General features: G+C 50.8%; 4 protein-coding genes across 4 annotated transcripts; 1 reads left to right on the top strand and 3 right to left on the bottom strand.

Annotated features, from left to right (window-relative positions):
* Nucleotides 1-1,405: 1,405 nt before the first annotated feature.
* LDX57_003691 (uncharacterized protein) lies at nucleotides 1,406-2,006 on the bottom strand (the record flags this gene model as incomplete). Its single annotated transcript, XM_046085349.1, has 2 exons — nucleotides 1,406-1,775; nucleotides 1,879-2,006. 2 exons carry the CDS (start codon nucleotides 2,004-2,006, stop codon nucleotides 1,406-1,408), a joined length of 498 nt encoding a protein of 165 aa, XP_045941312.1.
* A 1,945-nt stretch (nucleotides 2,007-3,951) lies between these two features.
* On the top strand, nucleotides 3,952-4,653 carry LDX57_003690 (uncharacterized protein; the record flags this gene model as incomplete). Its single annotated transcript, XM_046085348.1, has 1 exon — nucleotides 3,952-4,653. One exon carries the CDS (start codon nucleotides 3,952-3,954, stop codon nucleotides 4,651-4,653), a length of 702 nt encoding a protein of 233 aa, XP_045941311.1.
* A 581-nt stretch (nucleotides 4,654-5,234) lies between these two features.
* On the bottom strand, nucleotides 5,235-9,646 carry pmcA (putative P-type calcium ATPase; the record flags this gene model as incomplete). Its single annotated transcript, XM_046085347.1, has 3 exons — nucleotides 5,235-6,346; nucleotides 6,400-6,541; nucleotides 6,599-9,646. 3 exons carry the CDS (start codon nucleotides 9,644-9,646, stop codon nucleotides 5,235-5,237), a joined length of 4,302 nt encoding a protein of 1,433 aa, XP_045941310.1.
* A 4,490-nt stretch (nucleotides 9,647-14,136) lies between these two features.
* Nucleotides 14,137-17,651, bottom strand: NUP84 (nucleoporin Nup84/Nup107 family protein; the record flags this gene model as incomplete). The annotated part of the gene is made up of 6 exons (XM_046085346.1): nucleotides 14,137-14,474; nucleotides 14,542-14,666; nucleotides 14,728-15,052; nucleotides 15,116-17,170; nucleotides 17,241-17,511; nucleotides 17,592-17,651. The coding sequence occupies 6 exons, from the start codon at nucleotides 17,649-17,651 to the stop codon at nucleotides 14,137-14,139; spliced, it is 3,174 nt and encodes a 1,057-aa protein (XP_045941309.1).
* Nucleotides 17,652-17,787: the final 136 nt, after the last annotated feature.

Below are 17,787 nucleotides of genomic sequence, written 5' to 3'. Positions count from 1 at the left end.
TTTTCTCTCCAGTGTAGCACCTGCACTACTTGAAAAAGAACATTCCACGGATAATGTGCAGCAGAGCTAGGCTCCTACTATCCGGTCTAGCATCACCGAAGCACATGAACAACATTTTAGGGGACTTGAAACTGGCACGACACCCCCCGATGTCTCCAAGGGGATGGTAATCTTTACTACAACAAGGGCTTGGAATCCTACGCCAGTCAGAGGTTCCAGCACGGACGCAATGCACACCAGTCCATAACAGGATGGATGTAGCTATCTATACCCCGGCTTGACCATCTAATGAACTATCGGGTAATTCCTGTTACGTTATTCGTCTTCGAACCATGCGTACCACATACCAGAGCCATCCTGGGGTGTCAAGCCGGTTGATTGGAATGCACTATCCATGTAAGGGACGGGAGGTGGTTATACACGATCCCAAAGCAAGATTGAGTCAGAAGAAAAGAGTTTGACAAATATGCAGATGATGTTCTCATGGGTTTGAGAACCGAAAGTCTTCCTGCGACACGGTGTTTTAAGGCCATGTGTAGCTCTACCGGAACATATGATGGTCTTAGTTCACGGATATATGACCAGGCCTGTCACCAGGAAGTTCTGCGAGTAAGGACCAATACAATGTGTACAGGTAGGCTTGGTTATTTCCTTTTCTTATCAAACAATTTCCGACTTTGTTCTTTCCAACAATGAATCAAGGAAAGGGTCATTCCCACACTTCGGCAATAACTCGGGACAATCTCCTTACCAAGAACGCAGGGAATTAGTACCACTCAGATAAGAAGCAACAAGTGTAACATAATTGTTCCGCTGCCTTGGCATCGAAAGCTTGTAAGCCAACCATTAACTTTGGGGTTGTGCATAAAGAACCAAGGATGACCAGCAGACTATAGCCAGAATTTATTTACAGCACTCATACCGTTAAGGGCGTGGAAGATAAACGCCCTCCTTGACAATGACATTGTCCAGAACATTAAGATCTAGGTCAGTCGCAGCTCAAGTTGGTTTCAATACAGAATTGCTAATGTACCATCCAGACATGATCATGATCTCTTCATCCCTAAGGACAAGCTTCCGAAATGAAACCACCGAACGCCACATATCGTAAACTAGTATTTCCAGATATCAGAATAAATCTTGAACAATGTGAAAACAATACCAAACGCCAGATACCAAACACCATATCCTTCATGGCTCATGAGTCGTATTCATCAACCATCGCATATGCTATCAAACCCCAGCCATCCAGACGCCGTGACCATGATCGCTACCTTACATCAGAATAAAGCGGCATGAGAACCACAGGAGCACAGAGAGGATCAAGTCGCAATGCCTAGAGAAGGAGAGTCAAGTCAGCAACCAGATCCTAGTCTAACAAATAGAAAACCTACCCCAACGGCGCCTAGAAACGAGTATTAACAACAGGCTGAGCTTTCCCAGCCGAATAGCTAGGCTTGCGCCGCTTGCGAGTCACAAGCTGAAAAGGCTTGTCGTCATCCTCGTTGGCGAGAGGATCAGGGCCGAAGGGGTTTGTGGATGGGTCTGCTCCGCTTGCAATGAAAGATCCAGTACCCGAAGACGTGCTGGAGGATCTGGACGACGACGAGGATGATGGCGACAGGGCAGGACGGTCGGCAATCATTGCGATGAACTCTTGTTCTTGCTGGAATGAGAAACTCTCGTGAAACGGTCCAAAGCGTTCGCCTTTCTCGTTCCAGGCCATGAACGTGATATGCCGTCTAGGGTCCAGATCGCTCTGGTGGGCGCCCTGGCTGTTAGATTCGAGACATTGAACAGTCAGCTTGTATTCCAACCTGAACATCTTGTTTGGAGTTCATATCTCGAGGGAGGAAAGCAGCTGGGGAATGGTCCTACAAGAGAGTGACCTTATACGCCCAGAGAGGCGCGCAGGACTTCACCTTCATACAGTGAGCCTGGCGTTTGAGGCGATTGTCCTCCCCAGAAAGGAGCTCAGCTGGCTCGAACTCGACAAGAACAGGCATGATGCTCTGATGGACGTGTTCAACAAGCATAAGAGTAGAATCTGTGACGCTGGGAGACGAAAACAAATTGCAGTGGAGTAACGCTGAGGGGGGAAGGGATTCCAAGATCATGACCACAAGTACCAAGGGAAAGAAAGGGAAGGCAAGGTGAGTGAGGTACATCTGTTTACGACTACGGCTTTTAACCAAAGCAGTATACTCGCGAATGACTAGTTGATTTGGACTAGCTGATTAGACGTGCAGACACGTGGTTGATACAAAACAAGCTAACAAAATGGGATATCACCGGTAGAACCATCGCTATGGTAGATACAGATCCTTGTTATGGGACTCGCTTCTGCGTTTGTGGGGAAGTTGGCGGTGTGCATGATTTGTGATGCTGCGCGATGGTCATCTTTGGAGAGACCTGAGGGTAAGATCACCATCTGGATCAATCAGATCAACGAAACAAGCAAGCGAAATGCGGGGCTTGATCAGCCTTATAATCTGTGCCTGCATAAGTGCTACCGGAAGATACCCTCAGCAAAGAGATAGTGCCTATGCACCATGCTGTTTTGCGCAAGAACAGAATCAAGTATACCACAACAAATCCTTCGCTCTATGAAATACTAACATTACTGAAGATGAGCAAATTCACAGCCAATGACAGGACTGCCACCCACGGTTCCTACCTATCATACTACATATAGCATCCTCAAGCTCTTTCCTGTCACTCGTGTGATTACTCTACCTCCAACCATCCAATTACGAGCAGCGAGCCTCGGAGCCTCGTCTTTCCGGAGGCCAGACCAAGGGAGATGGTGCACGGTCCTGCACAACGAGAGCTCTGGACCTCGGAAGTTCTCACGATGGATGAGGATAGTGATTGATTGGTGGGCTCTGTGCCGTTTGTAGACACTAAAGCGGATTTCCATGGGTCCGTTCTTTGTTTGAAGATTTGATCATACGGCAGCTTCATCGGTTGGTACTGTTATGGACGATATCTTATGCTAGGGATATGGCATAAGAGGCTGTTGATGGTGATCTAGTGACTAATGCAACAAATTGCACTGATGTTAGGCTCTATTCAAATGATTCTTCTCTTCTTGCAAGAATCCTAGGCCAGTCTGCATAGTTACCACCAATATATCTTATGCTCACAACGACGTTGACATTAGCAACCAGCCTAACCCAATCCGGTAAGTCTACCCTAACCCCAATCCCAGGATTCCGGGAGATCTCATCTCATCTCATCTCATCTTTTTGCAACTCAATTCCATCCAATTTACCTCTCCCAGATAATTCACTCGTAAACATATCCTAGAAAATTGAATCTCCTGATCTCCCCGGTCTCACAACAGCCCAGGTTATGGATCCATCGACAAGCAAGCTATTCATATCCCTGCCCTTCCGATAGGATGCTCGCGTTACACCGAATGCCAGTCTCGCTGGACCTCCCGTCTCCTCTTTGACGAAGCTGTTTGGGGCTCCTGGAAGGCTTCCTACAGGCTATATATGTAGGGGGTCGGTCTAGAGTAGACTTGACTTGACCTGATCTGACCAAGGTGGACACGATGGGACTAGACGGTTGGGTGGATGTTTGCTTGCCTGGGTCATGCTATGCGATGGGTTGGGATGACAAGGCGCTTGGGGTTATATAAAGGGAGTGGTTATCCCGGCCGCTTCTGCTTGCTTGCTTGCTCGTTTGTTTGCTTGCTTGCTTCTTCCTCTTATCTCTGCATACTAGGCCTACACCCTGATGTCGTCTAGGCTAGTGTCTAGGTACGTACCTCTTCCTCTTCCTTCCTCCCTTTGACGACCATCTTCTACCTTTTCTCAGCTAACCACCCGTCTCCTCGCATCAAGCACATAAACCCATAAACCAACCAAACGAACCCCCATCACCACATACATCGCCGCAGCCACAAAAACAACCATCAGAAAAAAAGCAAAAAGAAGGGAAAAAATGGACCTCCCAACCCGCGACATCCTCACCAACCCACCCGCCTTCCCTCCCTCCCCAGCAACAACCACTCTCTTCACGAACCCGCCCACCACGCCCATCCAGACTATCCAGACGTACGAGACGCCTGATCGCATCCTCACGGGGATCCGCATTACCTGGACGAATGGGGATACTGCGAAGTTGGGAGTTTGTTCTGATGATGTTTCTGGGCAGAGCTCTAGCTCTGGCTCTGGCTCTGGCTCTGGGTCTGGGACAGAGATGAATATCAGCGCCGAGTCAAAGTCTACTACCGGTCCTATCCATACCCATAACAACGAGCACAAGATCAACGACAACAGCAATATCAACAAAACCTCGGACAACAAGAACTTAGGCACAGATACCACCACCACCACCACCTCCTCCTCCTCCAAAAACCCCAACCCCAATATTGAACCTAATCTCATCATGACAAAAACATTCACATTCGACCGCCAAGAACGCATCCAAATCATGTACATCTACGTCAGCCCCACCCAAGTCGAAGGCTTCTGGTTCGTAACCAACAAACAAAAAAGCTTCTTCCCGGGGCGGTCCAGCGAGAGGCGCGAGATGAGCGACCTGGGCAGCGGCGTGTTGGTGGGGATCGAGGGACGCGAGAAACGCGATGAGCTGGATCGGGTGGTGGGTGTTTTGGGGTTGGGGGTTAGTTTTAGGAGATAATCATCCCCCTTTTTTATACTTTTGTTTTTCCTTTTGACTTTGGTGGGTTTGGTGGGTTCGTCTCGTTTTGTTTGCTGCTAGCACATTATGTATGCGCGTAAGGGAAGTAGGGAGTATGGATGGGTGGACAAAATTGAACAAGTCTACAAGCTATACCAGTATCAATAAGAAGTAATATTCACATCAGACCTCAAGCAATATGTACAGAATCCAACTCTCACAGACCAATCAAGCGATTGAACAACAAACAAAAAAAAGACCATCCACCTTTGCGCCCAGGCCAACCCGATGCGAAAGTGTCTATGAACAACAGCAAACAAGTGCCTTTTTTTCAAATCACGGACGCCAACAAATCGCTAGACATTAAAAGGTATTCGGCAGGGGGATTAAGTCCCGAAAACTCGGAAAGGGGGAATATGAGGTGAAAAAGACGGAAACGAAAAAAGAAACCCTTCTGTTAGTAGAAAGGCTGGACGAGCAATTCGTAAGAATACATCGTTGGTGAAATAAGATGGTGGCTCAGATGAACCCAATTAACGTATCAAAATTTATGTCTTTGATAGCAAGTGATGGCCGGGCTATTACCCCTGGCTTTGGTGACTGGATCGAGAAAGTCGAGATGTAGACCGTCTACTGCGATGCGATGGAGCACGCTCTGGAGGCGCATGCTCAAAGAAGGGAAGAAGGTCGGGATTCTGACTCGGAGGGGTGGTCGAGGTCGACAGATATTGGCCCACAATCTGGTCATCGGCGGCGGTTTCCGGATGGATCTCAATGCCCTGCTGCTTGTCCAGACCTCCGTGGGGACTGGATCCAAACTTGAACGATTCCCCATCGGACGGTGCCCTCTCGACCGGGGACCAGCCAGCAATACTGCCAGCAACCACACCGGCCATAGCCGCGGCGGGCCCAAATGCCGAGTTCGACCGGGATCGGGTCCGACGTCGAGACCGCGAGTCAGGGCTAGCAGGCGGAGGCGGAGTGATGCTTCCTTCACCATTCGGCGTTCCGGGGATCGAGTTTTCTCTGGATCGCGAACCGCTGCGCGATCTTGGCAGCAGCTCCTGAGGGTGCTGTAGCTTGTGCTTGATGTGTCTTAGACGACCTCCACGAACCGTCTTGAGGAATCGCAGCTGATCGCGGATCTCTTCCAAGGCAGGGTTCCACTCGAATCGTCGATCTTCATCGGACACCAGGAGCTCTGGTCTCTTCTTGCGATGCGCAAAGCTGGGAATTAACTTTTCAAACAGGAAGTCGGGAATAAGGCGAATGATCACTCCAACGGGAAGAGAAATGACACCTAGAACCAAGCCGATTCCCCATTGCGCTCCGTTCAGTCGGGCAACGGAGAAGGCCTCTCCACCAACAAAGATGATCAAAACTTGACCGCCGATGATGATGAGTTGAATTCCAAGAAACCATCGGTTACGGATCATGCCCTCGAAGATATTGAATCGGTTGTCGAGGCGTCGGGAGTTCCACTGGTTGAAAATTTGCATCCAGACGAAAGTGTTGAATACCACTGTCTGATGTTCTCTGCCATCGTATAGATGGGCGAAGTTCAAGGCAAAAGTAACGGCGAGTTGGTAGATACTCTGTCCGATTATCATTTTCCACATAGTCAAACTGATCAGCGGGCTGGATTTCGGCTCCGGTTTACGATTGAGGACGGTGGGAGCCGGCGGATCCGTGGCTGGAAGAAGTCTCATTAGCACATGAAACTTTGCGATGATAAGACCAACATACCTAGGGCAAGTGCAGCGAAAGTGTCCATGATGAGGTTGACCCACAGCAGTTGGACCGCTGTCAAGACCGATTCCTGATCACCACTGGCAACTGCAGAGACAAATGTGAGGAGAACCGCCGTAATGTTGACCGTGATTTGGAACTAAGCAACATTAGCATCCGGTCTCTAGCCTGCCATAATTAGGACAAAGTTTCCTACCTGTAAGAATTTCTTGACCGCATCATTCACCGTTCTACCCCAAGCCATAGCCTTGATTATAGAGGTGAAGTTGTCGTCCATGAGGATGATATCCGACGCTTCTTTGGCAACCTCGGTGCCCGAAATTCCCATCGAGAAACCAACGTCGGCCGTTTTCAAGGCCTGGGCATCGTTCGTTCCATCACCCGTAACCGCTACTGTTTCACCCAACTTCTTGAGCTGAGTGACGAGAATCTTCTTATCATCGGGGCTTGACCGTGCCAGAACCTGCAGTCGTGGGATGATTTGAGTCATCTGGCGACTGCTCAGCTTGCGGAACCGGGGACCTTCGATGGCCACGCCTCCAGGAGTAAAGATTCCACACTCCTGGGCAATAGCCTTAGCGGTCATGATGTTGTCTCCGGTGACCATTCGCACGAAAACACCCGCCTCTTGACATTTCTGGACAGACTCCGTGACGCCCGGGCGAAGGGGATCCTGGATTCCAAAAATACCAAGCATTGTCATATCCTTGAAAAGCGGGTCGAATGCCGCCAAGTTGCGGTCTTCCTCCTGCGTTTGGGCACCGCGCGGCGGCCATTGCTCGAAATCACGGTAGACCAGGCCAATTGGCCGCAGCGACTGAGATGCGTAGTGAGTCATAATGTGATCCAGCGTGGAGCGATCATCATCAGACAAGGGTTTCTCGGACAGCTCCTGCGTGGGATCATTGATGACGCGGGTGCACTTGCGAGCCAGAATTTCCGATGCACCTTTGACCAACATGCGGTATTTTCCATTGTCCATTTTGTACACGGCTGCCATGCACTTGCGACCCGAATCAAACGGCACCATCTGCACCATTGTCGCATTGGACCGTGCCTCGCTGAGCGATCCCATCCCGAGATATGTCCGCGCAAACCCCAGAAGGGCAGTCTCGGTTTTGGAGCCGATGAAAGTCATCACACCCTCCTGTTCGCCTTCAAATGCGGTGGAGTTGATTATGATAGAATCGAGTAACAATTCCTTAACCGAACGCGCGAGGGCCGAAGCGAATTCAGAGGGCGAAAGAGCGCCGGTCGAGTCATTGGCATTTCGGTCTTCGTTTTCAGCGTTGGGATTAGGGGAAGCGCTGGGCGTTGCCTCCCGCGATTTGCCTCCAAACTTCAGCGTCGTGCCTAGAGTAGCGGTAACAGCGGTCATCTTATTCTCCGTTAGGGTGCCTGTCTTGTCGGAGCAGATCGTTGTCGCATTTCCCATGGTCTCACAAGCGCGAAGCAGTCGCACCAGGTTGTTGTCCTTGAGCATTCGTGTGGTGGCAAACGCAAGTGCTAGCGTAACGGCCAGAGGTAATCCTTCGGGGACGGCGACGACGATGACGGTGACAGAAACGATAAAGATCTGAAGGAATGCTTGGCCTTTGTTGTCGGCGCCCTGGATGGACTTCAACTGGGCCAAGAATTTGATGAAAAGCACCACGAAAAGAAGCAAACCTGCAGCCAAACCAAGCTTCGCGATGTACTCCGCGAGCACGTTCAGCTTGGACTGCAACGGAGTGGTCTGGCCTTCATCCTGAAGGGACATCATCGTCTTACCGTAGGAGGAATTGACTCCGACCGCGGTGACCAAAAACGTACCCACACCTTCGGAGACCTTCGCACCGGACAGGATGAACGGGTCTAATTTCGAAAGGTTCTCGTGATGTTCGATGGCGCGCGAAACTTCATGAGCCGCTGTTTTGTGCAAAATGTCCGACTCGCCGGTGGCAGAAGATTCATCGCATTTAACGTTGTGACCGTCGATGAAGATACCGTCGACGGGAATCAGATCTCCGGGTTCGAGGTGCATGACATCCCCAACAAGAACGTCGTGGACCGAAATTTCCATTGTATTTCCCGAGCGCATAACCTTGACCAGCCGATCGTCCTTCTTCTTGTTCAGCTTCACAAACTGACGCTCTTTCTGCCAGTCATTAGCCGCTCCCACAACCACCACAATGATAATGGCCACTAGAATAGCCACGCCTTCCACCCACTGCACACGTGCCTCGTTGCCCTTGGCCGTGACGGATTGGTAGATTCCAATCGCTAGGGAGATGATTGCAGCAATCGTCAGAAGGATCAGAACCTTGTCGTTATAGGCAATCCACGCTAGTTCAAAGATACTCTTGGCTTTCTTTTCCGGAAGCTTATTGGTTCCGTAAATCCGCTTTCTGTCCGTGAACGATCGATCTGCGGATTTCGAGAGGCCGGTGGTGGTTCGGCTCGGGGGGAAAGGAGGCTGCGTGTCGGACTTCGGGATCGCTTCCGGCCGTCGAGAGGTGACATCTTCAAAGCTCACGGTGCCCTCCAAACCAGTCTCATCCAGGCTTAGGCCGCTACGGACGTTGGTTCGCAGCCCTTTTTCTAGTCCTTGAACCCCACCCAGCGCATGGAACGCGCCGAGACTCTTCGGGTTCAGCAGCTTATTCAGCTGACCCGGGGAAAAGGCAAATCGGTTGTCCTCCACGTTGAACTCCTCTTCACGGCCTGGATCTGGCTTGAGAGCTTCGTCGTCGTCGATGAGCGTGTGCGCCAGATCAGAGCGGGATCCCTGGGATGTTGTCGGTACATATGTGTCCCCGCCGTAGGAACTCGAGGAGGGATTTGTGTCTTCGGATTCCAACGAATTTCCCCGGGACCTGGTGCCGGGAACCGCCAGATAGTTGGAATTCGACATGGGTTCGGTCATCTTTGAGGTGGGCGAGGAGACGTTGTGTGGGGAGGTCGGTCTGCTTTCGTGGTCTCTTGGTTCCGACGAGGTGAATGAGCGAATTGATGCCGGCGACCGCGTGTCAAAGGGAGATACACTGCCGTTGTTTAGAAGCGCGCTGGTATCGCCCGAGTCGACATTTTCCGAAGAGATATGGACCGAAGGCTGCGCCGGACTGGGTAAGAGCTGTGGAGGAGGATCGATCTGGTCTGCGGGGGAGGTCACGGCCGAGGTGTCGATAGTGATGGTCGGCGCCCGTTCCCGTCGCAGGGGAGTTGGCTGCTTGGAATCCACTCCATCCGATCTGGAATCCGACATGATCGTCCAAAGGGGTGTTCGAAAGGCCGGGAATGGTGGGTCTCAAGGAGCGAAAGTACGGGATAAACAATGAAAACAGGGATAGTGATATCAGTAAGAATGCGGCTGCAGCAGGACCATATCCATCGAGTCTCGCCGGATCATCAATGAAGACCAATCGTTGAACGGGAATCCGCGTGGAATGTACTGTAGAAAGAGCAGCTGCCGATTGAGCTCCGCCCAGGTGGATCGAAGATCAAGGAGAGACCGTGCAGAGATATCCCATGTGTAGATGTATTCTAGATCATATCAAATCGACGTTTCCCAGCTCATGTAGTTGAAGGTGAAAGATGCGCAAAGACAGGCCGTTACAGAGGAACCTATGAGCGCAAAACGATGCCGAATTGTCTGGATGAGAAAATGCCTTTGAGCGCTGATGTCGCAGAATTGAGATGAGAGTCGCCTCGAGAAGTCCAAATAATTAAAAGTAGAGGGACACGACTGGCGGTTGCTGGGAACTGCCGTGTGGGAGGATGAGAACAGCCACAACGATCTAGACGAGGAGGTTACGGAGTAGAAAAGGACTGGCGACCCCCGAAATTACAGGGGAGCTATGAGTCGAGACTGGAGGTTGCCGAAACAGCAGCCACGTTGAGAGAGTGTGAGAGAGAATAGCGATAATAAAGGCCCGTCAACCACGACGACTAGACCTGTGAAGTGTCAGTTCCAAGGAGTTGGCAAATCCGCGAAGACGGAGACAGCCACACGAAAGCGCGAACGACGAGGGAGACGGACACGGGGGGGGGGGGGGGGGGGGGGGGGGGGGGGGGGTTGTAATGCGCCTAATACAACCAACGCCGAGTCAATGGGTTAGATGAAAGGGCAAAGAGAGGAACGAAAGAAAGAAAAGGTGAATTACGTGCAGTCGACGTATGGAGGAGGAGGGAGCAGCATCAGCAGCAAATTAAGGTGTCGGGAGAGCCGTGGATGGAGAGCGAGAAGTGACGAGCCGGATTTGCTGTCGTCACAGACTTCGGTCTTACAGTACGGAAAAATGGAAACATCCAGACTGAGTGGCCCGAAACCTCGTCTGGCCCGTTTGGGTCTAGCGCGCAGAGGGTCCCTGCACCGTGAGACGCCACGGCCAATCAACAGAGCCGAGCTAGGACGCATGCGGTATGAAGACCCGTTGGCCGAATCCATACCTGCCCGGTTTGGCAAGCACCTTCTTTGAGGTGCTTCCTGCCCGTCAGCCCCACTTGGTCCGCCGAATCGGTCGAGATCCCCCCCGTACGGTAATGACCGTCTGGCCCCCTTAGGTAATCTGCTGCAGACCTTAGCTTCTTTCGACCGAATGAGTATACGAATGAAGGTGTGAGAGACTGTTAATTCAGGATAGGTATGCATCATGAATGTTGAATGTCGGGTCACCATGGTGGAGGTCGTTGCCACCCGATCAAGAAACTGGTCCTCAAAGAGCAAAGAGACTTACTTGGTGCTGCAACGACTTGTCAAACGCTGGAATGTAACTCGTCGTTGGCTTTTTTTGCACTGCCTCACTTGATCCCCGTCTTGGAACTCTTTTTTTTTTCTTTTTCTCTTTTTTCTCTTCTCCTCCCCTCCCCTTTTTAGGAGGACTTATAATTCTGATTATAATCATAATAATAATTTTACTTTTGTTCTACTTTATTTTTCATCTTTGATCTTCGCTTCAACTAACTAATTCTCATTGAAGTCGACTCACAAAGACTGGATTATTTATGCTCCCTCCTTCTAGACGGTTTCTAATTAATTAGACCGGCACCACTCCAATTCGTTTCCGCCACTGTCATGGCTTTTAGTTTCCTCTTATTCAATCTTCAGACATCCACCGCCAGTCCGGAAAACCTGACGACTTGTAGAGCCGCCCCCTCGTTCATATCGAATTCTAAATCTACCGACTAGTAGCTCCTCCGTAAGCGTTCTAGCCTTCCCAACCAACCAACACTCGACATGGGATCAATCACGATCGATCGTATATAATTGCAGCGCTTAGAATTGAGACGCAGAAATGGGGGCTCCACTCGGCGATGAGTTCGAATTTCGATATACAATTCCTACCGAGTACGGAGTACGACTCTTACACTCGGCGATAGACCTCGACTGTCACTAAGGGCCATCATCACGAATTGACTATTCGATTTCCCGCCGCCACTAATGCAGTCTCCGTCCACCGGAACTTTAAAAGCCCCTAACCGATCCCGAGATATTCACAATTTAACTGTTGTGTCGGCGTTTATCCTGAGTAGTGTTCACTGTTCACTGTTCACTGTTCACAACCTCACAAAACTTCCCGCCTGTCTGCGCATCAGTATGGAGACATACGGGAAACCCCCGACCTCTCGCCTAGATGCCAGATGGATATCGTCCAGTTTACCGAGGGACGACCCGAATGAACCAGACGAGACCGACACGGTTGATCTCCAGGCCCACGGTGTCAAAGAAAAAAGAAAAGAAAAAAAAAAAATGAATGACGGAGCAATTAGGGTCTGTGGGTCTTGGCAAATGGGCGGTGCAGACAGGACCCATACCACGTCCACACCTTCTCCATTCTGGCCTCCTTTCTTTTGGGTCCTTTTTTTTTTTCCCATGCAACTTCTCCTATCTTTCTTTGCGGGTGCGGAGGTCTGAGTTTGCTAGCTTGGGACCTTTTCGGTCTTCGCTCGTCTGTCATACGGAGTATAGGTAGGATTGTAGGTAGGAAAGAGCTGATGTGGCCTGTGTACGACATAACCAAATAATGATGACATGATTTAAACCACTGGACGTAGATTACCCCCATCCATGCGGAATACTTACTACTTGGATGGCCATCGCCTTGTTTAGGCTGGCTACTGGCCACTGGCCAGACTAGGTAGCCAACTAGACTAGCACTACCATACTACCTACTCCAACAGCGCCTGAACCGTTACACTTCCATGTCTTCCACATACCCAACCTTACGCTGTACAGTTACAGCCGCAAATGAGGCGAACTTCCGAAGTAAGAGTAAGTGGACCGGGTTACTGTCCAGTCGTGATCCGTGCGTCTTCAAGCTTGAGAAACATATAGCGTATGCGGGTGACGTAGTAGATGATGGCTGGGTTGGGACTATTGGAATTGGGGTAGATGGGGGGAGGGGTCTCGTTCTCGGTTTACCGAGCTTATGAGCCCATCATGGCGTGGCATGATTGATATATGTTTACTTTCTTCTTCTCCGGTTGGGGGATAGATCAGGTACAGTGCTTCGTACCTTGTTAGAAGTCCTCCGTAGTTTAAATGTTAAATATCGGTAACCTATCCTCCAATCTCAAGCACATCTACAGCACATACATAGAATGACAGAGGGACGTCTCACTCAAGCTCAAACATACTTTTCACAAGCATAATAGCTTCAAAGCGAACCACAACACCTTAACTCATGTCCTTGGTTGCCTACCTACCTACGGCTGTATTGCTTGATTGCGTGCATTGATAGCTAAGCCTCGATTGACATCATTATTGTCTCACTCACTTCCAACCAACAAGATGGTGCTATTACTGCTGATAACGAGGTATCATTCCATACTCAGCAGGTAAACGAATCTACGGTCTAGCTCGTTATTAGGCAGGTATCTAGGACCTGTCTGTAATACTAACTTGTATGTAAACCCAAACACCACATACACCGTACTTGATCCGAAAATCCATACTTTATCCAAACATATAAAAGCGGTCAGATGCAACCAACCTTACTAGTCGGTGAAGACCCAAACGCTGTACAAACTGCTCCTACCCCTCCCCCTTGAACGGGGAACAAGATAGGCAAGTTAGACAGTTTCAATAGTTATGGAAATGTACATGTGTCATGTCGCACCGTCAAGGTACATACATACATACGTCGAAAGTTGGGTAGAATTCTGGAACGACCTGGTCGTACAGAGTACAGCGATGCAGGTGGTACGGATGACACGAATTTGGGTCATCTAGATAGGTTAAGTAGATTATTGAAGTTACGAGTAGGGTGGGACGACCCAAGAAAGGATGCAGGTTGTGCCACCGTGCAGACTGGGTTCTTTGGGTGCCTGTTCAGGTTCTGAGCTTACGGGCTGTGGCCAATGGAAAATGGTGCAACCTTCTAGAGGCCCTTTATTTCATGTCCGATGAATTATCCTGTGTTATCGGTCTCATTTGGTAATGGCCACTGAAGTGACCACCGAGGTAATGATAATCGTAAATCGAATCAAGTGACAGCCGGAAAAAAGCGTCGCTTGTTCTCTCTTGTATCTTGTATGCAGTCGAGCTAAATAGAATAACAACCGTCCCCCGTCAAAGCGCCCTCAGAAATACTCCTCATAAATCCAGTCCAAATGCAATCAGCTGGGGCTTTTGACCGGTCTCCCCGTCCCTGCCAGTTCATCTTCGGACAAGGAAGGGGTAATTGTAACGCAAAAAAAAAGCAATGACATGGGGATAATATACAAGGCCCCTTTTCAACGCATCGTACAGTACATTCAGTCTGACCCGGGGAGATTCCCGTCTTCGGGTACAGTGACGTTCCAAAGTCCCAACGATTCACCACCCAGGAGTTTCTTTCCAGGGTCCGCTCCTGTGTTGACCATAGCTTTGCTGGAGAGAGCCAGAGCTTCGACTAGCTCCCTCATCCGGCGGGACGTAACAAAGCAGCGGGTTAAGAACTCGTTTTCGGCTAGCTGGATTCCTAGATTCATGCATTGCACCAGGTTATCGCTAGTAAGGACACGTGCGGAGTAATAGAGAGCAGCATGGTAATCAAGGAACAGTTCCGGAATGTAAGTGTTCCGGATCTCCTCTAGCTGAGCTTGTTCATTCTCTGTGACATCAACGCCCATTAGTCTCAAGTTCAACCGCTAGACACGAAAAGAAGCATCAAATCTTACCATCCGCAGCAATGGTTAACCATTCATCCAACACCGCATCAACGTGCACTGCTATTTCATCTAAAGCTTCTTGAAGCGCCTCTCGCAAATCATGGATGGTGCCAGAGTCGCGTCGATGTTTGGTCCTGATTTCGAATGGGTTAGCACACATATCTTCAGGCAGAATGGTTGGTCGGCTAAACGTACTTATCAATCTTGTCATACGTAATGGCAAAGGCCTCCAGGGCTTCAAAGCCAAGAACCAATTCTTCCAATTCCCGCATGAGTCGCGACTGTTGAATGAGTATATTGGTCTCGCCGCTCGATGGAACCCCATTGGTGGCAGACCGACTGCGTCGGTGAGACCCGAACAATCTCTTGGTCGGGCTGGAGGGCTCGATAACAGAGGACTCCAAACCATCAACGATGTTTACTGGGAATTCGGTGACGTCAAATCCAAAGAGTTCGCGCGACACATCAGACAATCCCATGCGGTGACTCAGCTCTCGAGCAGCGGCAAATTTACCACTAACTATTCAATAAAGTCAATAAACGAACTTTGCAATGGTGGCACTGAGACCGTGGAATTACATACGATAGAATTGCTTGTAAAGCTGAGCACCAAGGTGGCAGATCCTGCCCCATTGTCCATCAACATAACGGAGCCACTCGAGACTGCGAATAATTCGCTCGTCGGCACCGGAGAGGTCGGTTCCGATGAGATCTTTCTTGACAGGGGCGAGCTCGCGGACTCCATCCTTTCGAATGACCACCTTGGGGTAGGTCTTGCGAGACCTTTGATGCTCCACAGAAGAAACGCTGTCGCTGATCCAGTTCCATTGGTCTTGGAGCACAGATTCAATGTCAATAGCGTGCTTGTCCATGAGTCTGACGAGTAATTTCCTTTCTTGCGGGTCGACAATCTCAATCAAGACCTGCCCAAGAACGGAGTGTGCCATGTTTCTCGGTAACAAAGATGCATAGGAGGGTATAAGATCCACAAGGCCTGCCTCCTCGAGGTTGGCGATGTACCCGATCACATTCACGGCAGCGACGTCGGAAAACTGAGTATCCGTGCGGACGTTTCCGAGGGAGTTGGCAATGACGTAGAGATGGGTGGCAATGCGCAGAGCGTCGCCATCTTCGGCCGCAATGAGAAGGGAGTCTTCAACATTACTCGGTGACAAGTCGGGGACGAAGGTCGTTAGCTCTGTCTTAGTCGTCGCCGCCTGCGAGACTGCCTTGGCCAGGGAATGGAAGAAATTATCATATCCTTTGCTGATAATCGCAGCCTGGATGGTGCGATACGGGTTGCGCGCCTCGACTCCGACGCGTTCGTTGCCCTTGGTGTACAAGACGAACTTGTGCACGTCTGCGTAGCCGGCCGGTTCGGGTACAAATGCCACGGGAGTTGTGGGCGAGTAGGTCAGCTTTCGCTGAAATTGTTTGCAGAACCCTTGGTAGCGAGAGAGCACGACCTTGTTGAAGTAAACGTAGATGTAGTCATCCCAGTTTTGACTAACTTTAAAGGCTGCGTCCGTCTCGCCGCTAAGAAGCCCGTAAACGGCCCGCTCGAAATCCTCGGCGTGCTGGTTGCGAGCAAGCGCAGAGCAAGCCGCCCGCCAGGTGTTCTGCGATCGGAAATTCATCATGCGCGTAGCACTATCATCGACCGGCGTTCGTTCGCCATGCGCCTTTTTATCCACGCTGGATCCACACAAGCTGACTGCCCGCCAATTCTCCAGGCGTGCGTGTGCCCACTCACGGATCCGAGTCCAGTCCTCCCCCTGTCTGAGCATCTTCCAGCAAGCCATCCACGTGGCGCGCTCATGGAACTGGTCCTGCTTTTGGAGGCCGTGCTTCTGGCGAGTGATGGCATCGGGGTCCAACTGCGTGATCAGGGGTTCCGTTTTCTCGGAGTTTAGGAGAGACGTTGCGATTCCGGGATCGTTGGGTTCAAGGGGCTGTGGCCAGGCCCTAAGCCGCTTCTGGCCCTTGATGGCCTCCTTCGTGTAGAGCCAGCCATGAGTCCATAGCCCTTCTCCCCTTTCGGCCTGTTTCTCCAGCTCAGCCATGACCGAGTCGATATCCTGAGCCGAGGTTTTCGCGGTAAGCTCCAACCATTTCATAATGATCACACATTCTAGCGCGTAGTGGTCTGCATCCAGGAACTGCTCCCAGATTTCGCGATCGGACGAATAGCGGTGGAGTTTTTGGAAGGCGGTCTCCTGGGCTTGCTTGGCACTAGCTATGCTGGGGGGGTCATTGACGCTGATGAGATTGAGCAAAAGCTGCCAGGTGTTTGCTTCCAAGTGAAGACGTTGCAATTCCTCCTCGGTCTTGGGGTCATGCGCGGATCCGTTGGCTCGATTCGAGTTCCAGCCCAGTTTGGCGCGTCGCACGGTGCTCTGCTTGGAGATGTCGTTGATGGCGTCCTGCGCGATGGTTTGGTAGTTCTTCACGAGCTGGTACGCAGCTTGATAACTTCCGAATTCATCGGCGCGACTGCCCTGTTGCTTGAACCGATCTAACTTGTCCGCGAAAGCCTCGATTTGACGCGTTACCCGGTCGGCTGTGCGGCGAAGGGGGTGTAGCGCTTCTTGCGCACCAGCAGATGTAAACAGTTCGGGAGCGGGGGCGTTCAGGGTTTCTTGCATAAAGTCAGCCATTTTACCCAATGGGCATACAGAGGCGAACCCGGGTGGACAACGGAAACATACTGTGACCATTCGGGGCGGGAGCCAAATTCAAAGGCGATTCACTGCCATTCAAGCCGTTTGTCTCATCGCCGTAGTCGTCCTGTGACTCGTCCTCTCCGTCCTCGGTCTCATCCATTTCTTCGTCTTCATCTTCCTCCCCTTCGTCATCCTCCTCATACTCCTCATTAGTGTCTAGATCCTCATCCTCGTCCATAGCTTGATCATCGTCTTCATCGCTGTCGTCATCGAGCTCGATAACCTCGTGTCCGTTCGAAGGAAATGGCTGAGAAGACTTTAGTAAAATGGAACGGATGACGAACCGAATCAGCTAGACAAGTTCTCCGAGAGACAGGGCAAAAAACAAATACTCACATTAACGGGGGCAAAGCCGGCGGAGCCGGTCGGGCCCGTAGCTCTCGTCAAGGGAGCCATGAGAAGCACGGCCGGCGTGTCTGACGGGATCAAAAGCACTTCCACGGAACTGGAGCTTCTCGAGAGCCGTGCGTCCGAAGGAGATTGGGATGGGGGGAGAGCGGAGGAGAAGCGAAGCAGAAGCAGCGAACTTCTT

The sequence above is a fragment of the Aspergillus melleus genome, assembly GCF_016097325.1.
Source record: "Aspergillus melleus strain CBS 546.65 chromosome Unknown contig2, whole genome shotgun sequence".
Classification (NCBI taxonomy): Eukaryota; Fungi; Ascomycota; class Eurotiomycetes; order Eurotiales; family Aspergillaceae; genus Aspergillus; species Aspergillus melleus.
Note: the sequence above shows the minus strand (reverse complement) of the source record. Positions and strands in the feature narration are given on the sequence as shown.